General features: G+C 41.9%; 1 protein-coding gene across 1 annotated transcript; it reads left to right on the top strand.

The window, feature by feature from the left end:
* The first annotated feature begins 729 nt into the window (after positions 1-729).
* On the top strand, positions 730-1439 carry PPP1R2C (PPP1R2C family member C). Its single transcript, XM_064277912.1, has one exon. The coding sequence runs from the start codon at positions 730-732 to the stop codon at positions 1351-1353; it is 624 nt and encodes a 207-aa protein (XP_064133982.1). The 3' UTR covers positions 1354-1439.
* The last annotated feature ends 2633 nt before the right edge of the window (positions 1440-4072 follow it).

Raw genomic sequence — 4072 nt, 5'->3', positions numbered from 1 at the left:
ATGGGGGGACCAGTTCAAAGGCTGTGGCTATAGTGTCCACAAGAGATGTTGGTGTCTTGAAACAGGGTGGTGGCAGAAAAGATAGAATTGAATAGTTTCTTGAAATATTTAGGCCAGAACCTGAGGGCTGGACTGGAGAGTGAGCAGTAGGAGGGTACCAGGGATGATGCCCAGGCTCGCAGCTGCCATAAGTGGCCATCCACTGAGGTAGGAGCATGGGGGGAGGACCAGTATGTGTGTTGGGGGTAACAGGACCGGAAATAGAAGTTAAACACCTTCTAGCCAATGCCTCCAGTTTTACCAACCAAAGTAGTAACTTTCAAACTTTTTATAGTGACCCACAGTAAGAAATGGATTTTACATAGCTTCCCTTACACAGACACGGCATAAAAAGTTCACAAAACAATGCTTCCCCTTTTCACGTAGGATGCAGGGAGATTTCCTGTCTATCTTATGCTATTAAATAAATAAATAAAAAGAAAGGCGTTGGGTGAGGCGGGGACCAGCCGCGCAGTGATAACGGTGGTGACGACGAGGGCGGTGACGAAGGCAGCGATTGTGGCGTCGTTTGTGGCGTCGATTGTGTCGTCGTTTGAGGCGTTGGGGTCCTGGTGGTGGCTCAAGGGCGCCGTTTCCACACAGAGCCAGTCGGCGTTGGTGCTTCTGCACGAAGCGCGGCTGGCGGCTGCTCAGCGGCCCGGGCCTGGAGAGGCCCTTCGCTCCGGAGCCATGGCAACCTCCTCCGCCTCGCACCGGCCCATCAAGGGGATCTTGAAGAACAAATCCTCCACAACCTCCTCTGTGGTGGCATCCGCCCAACAGCCTGGAGGAGCTATGGAGGGGGTGATGCGAAAAAAATCCCAGAAGTGGGACGAATCGAGCATCCTGGCGACATACCGCCCAGGATACAAAGACTATGATTTAATGAAGGTAAACGAGCCCAGTAATCCCTGCCTTAATACACCAGATGAGGGTGAAGATACAGTGTGTAATTCCGAGACAAAGGAATGTATGACCCCAGAGAGCTTAGCTAAGAAACTAGCCGCAATCAAAACCTGGGATCCCAGGCGTAGGGTGGAGGAACAAGAGAGCATTGGGGAGGAAGAATGGAAAATCTTACGTGAGAAACAAGAGAAACAGCGGCAGTTTGAGATGAAAAGGAAGCTTCACTACAATGAAGGAAGGAACATTAAGTTAGCTAGGCAATTAATTTCCTTGGATTTAGAAGCCGAAGAGGAGAAGAATGAAAACGAAGAATGTTGGCATGAGACTAATGAAGAAAACACCACCACAGAAGAATCAGAAGAAGGCATTGCAAGCGAAGAACTGCAAGCCAAATCATGCGACTCATAGAAAACATTTTTTCCACGCTCAAATCGTTTGGCAGCTACAAATCCTGTTACTATAATATCCGGCTTCTTATTGTCTACAGCTCTTGCCTTCAGTACTAAAATACATAGTAGTTCAATTGTACTGTAAGAATTAAATGGTAACCTTAAAGAATAGATTAAGATGAAAATGTCTGCTTTTTGCTTAATGCTTCACGGCAAATACAGATGCTGTCATCAGTCCAAAACTGCATTACTTTTATAAATATATTAGTTAATTTAGAAAACATTATATAGCTTTTTATGCTTTAGAGGTTTAACAGTACCTTTAGAGGGGAGACTAAATTATTTTACTTTTAAATGTGCTAGCTTTTATAAAAAGGATTTTTTTTAAAGAAATCAAAATGCAGTTGGTATAGTGGGTTATGTAGTCTGATAAATATTCAAGCTTAAAAGTATTTTAACACTTGTCTTCAACTTGATTTGCCTGTTTAAATGAAAGGGAATGTAAAAATCGCCATTTCACTTTCTTGGCCCAGTACCTTTAAAATTCCTGGTGATTTTCCTTTCATGTTAAAAAAAAAATGACTGAATGTTTCCTCATCGAAAATAGCTGTTTTTCATGAATTATCAGGTTAAAATTGCACCAACATCTGTGCTGACTTTTTTGTACACTAGATGGTCAGACTTGACATCAATATTTAAAAATAAATATTCAGGCTTCTAATATGTGGAGAAAATAGATGGAATAGTACAGTGCGATAGACAAGAAGTAGAATTCAACTGCCATATTTCTATACTTTTCTAGTTTTAGCTTGCTAAATCGCTGTTATTTATCATTTGACCTCATTAGCTTTCAGAAAACAATGGTGGTTTGTTGTATCACAGAATCATGGGCAACCTGTGATATGATTATAGTTCTTGAATATACACAGAAGTAAGCCCCAATGATTTTTTCAGCCTATGTTTTCTTTTTTGTTTGTTTGTTTCAATTTTTTTTAATTGTAGATTCACATGTAGTTGCAAGAAATAATACAGAGAGATCCTGTGTACCCTTTACCCAGTTTCCTCCAATGGTAACATATCACAATATGATAGTGCACTAATAACAACAGTTGCGATCCTAATAATAATTGGCATTTGCTGAGTATATGCAATGTGCTGGATATACTCAATGAATACCAATTATTAAATTATATATATTGCTATTATATAATATGTACATATTATATATTATGAAATATATCACACTCATTCCTCACTTATCAACATGGTTATGTTCCAAAGACCAGGCCGTTATGTGAAAACTGGCATTATGTGAAAATGGAGGATGACCACATCAGATCACAAAATGGAGGATAACTACATTATTACATAACTGCTAGATTACATCATTACATAACTGCCAGATATATGTTGTTAATGTGCAAAATAGTTGAATAGTAGATTTTTTACTATTGTCGTAAATGCAAAATGTCAGATAACAAGATGGTGTATAGATGAGGAGAAGGTGTATTATTAGTCTTTCCCCTGCTATACAATACTGGCTCTACTCAGGCCCTTATTGACCAGTGCAGGCCACTGTCCTCCCTCCAAAAAGGGCATGTCCCCCTGACACCACAGCAGGGGCTGCTCTTCTGCACAGCTGGGAAGCATGAGTGTTCTAAGGAGAATGTTTCTCAACATAGGAGTGCCCCTCCTCTGCTGCATGTCCTCTTGTGCAATGTCCGCATGCCACTCCCTCCAAATTCTCTGCTCTGAGTCTATCAGTAAGAAACCTAAGCCATTCGCTTGTACGAATATACCACTTGATGAAAATATCATATTTATTTATTTCACTTCCAACAAGTGAGCAAACATTCAACAAACACCTATGTGTCAGGTGCAGTAGTCTCTGTTAGGGAGAGAAAGATGAATGAAATACAGCCTCTGCCACTAAGGTGGTCTGAGGCTACTAGGGGAGACCCTGTATGGTTCTGTAGAAAGGATACCTATATTAAAAGAAGGGTTACATAAACTACTTGACAGCAAAGAAGTGGTTTCCAGATGACTGCAGAATAAGCACCACCTTCCAGATGGGGTCCGACCTCTTTCATGTTCCTTCTGTCTGAAGGTGAGGACAGAGGGAGTCCAGCCTCCACGACCTGTTCCTGTTTAGGAGAAGAGGAGGCCCAGACAACACCTGGCTAGAGTGGGGGGAAGAGAAGAGATAAGTGGAAAATCAGAAGGGTTCACAAGAAGGGGAGATGAACACAGATAGGAACACTGGAGGAAAACCATGGTTCTGCGTTGGGAGGAGAGTGTTAACATGGAGAATCCATTTCCACAAGGTGATACTCAGAGGGTTTTTTTTTTTTTATCTTATTTGAATGAGGAATGATACTCAGTCTCAGAAGAAGGAGGCTTGGTGATGCAATGGCTAAGCACTTGGCTGCTAACTGGAAGGTTGGCATTTAGAACCCACCAGTGACTCCATGGCAGAAAGACCTAGAGGTCTGCTACCATAAAGATTACAGCCTAGAAAACCCAATGGGGCAGTTCTATTCTGTCACATGGGGTCACTATAAGTCGGAATCAACTCAATGGCACCTAACAACAAGACTCTCAGAAGTTCCTGGGTGGCACAAATGGTTTATACTCAGCTACTAACCTAAAGGTTGGCAGTTCGAACCCACCTAGCAGTGCCTCAGAAGAAAAGCCTGGTGATCTGTAAAGACTGTAGCCAAGAAAACCCTGTGGGGGCA

This window comes from Loxodonta africana, chromosome X (assembly GCF_030014295.1).
Source record: "Loxodonta africana isolate mLoxAfr1 chromosome X, mLoxAfr1.hap2, whole genome shotgun sequence".
NCBI classification, from domain to species: Eukaryota; Metazoa; Chordata; class Mammalia; order Proboscidea; family Elephantidae; genus Loxodonta; species Loxodonta africana.
The sequence above is the reverse complement of the archived record's forward strand: the minus strand, read 5'-3'. Positions and strand labels throughout refer to the sequence as shown.

Bases quoted from the DNA above. Each gene is read 5' to 3' on its own strand.
- PPP1R2C (XM_064277912.1), top strand. From the start codon at position 730: ATGGCAACCTCCTCCGCCTCGCACCGGCCCATCAAGGGGATCTTGAAG.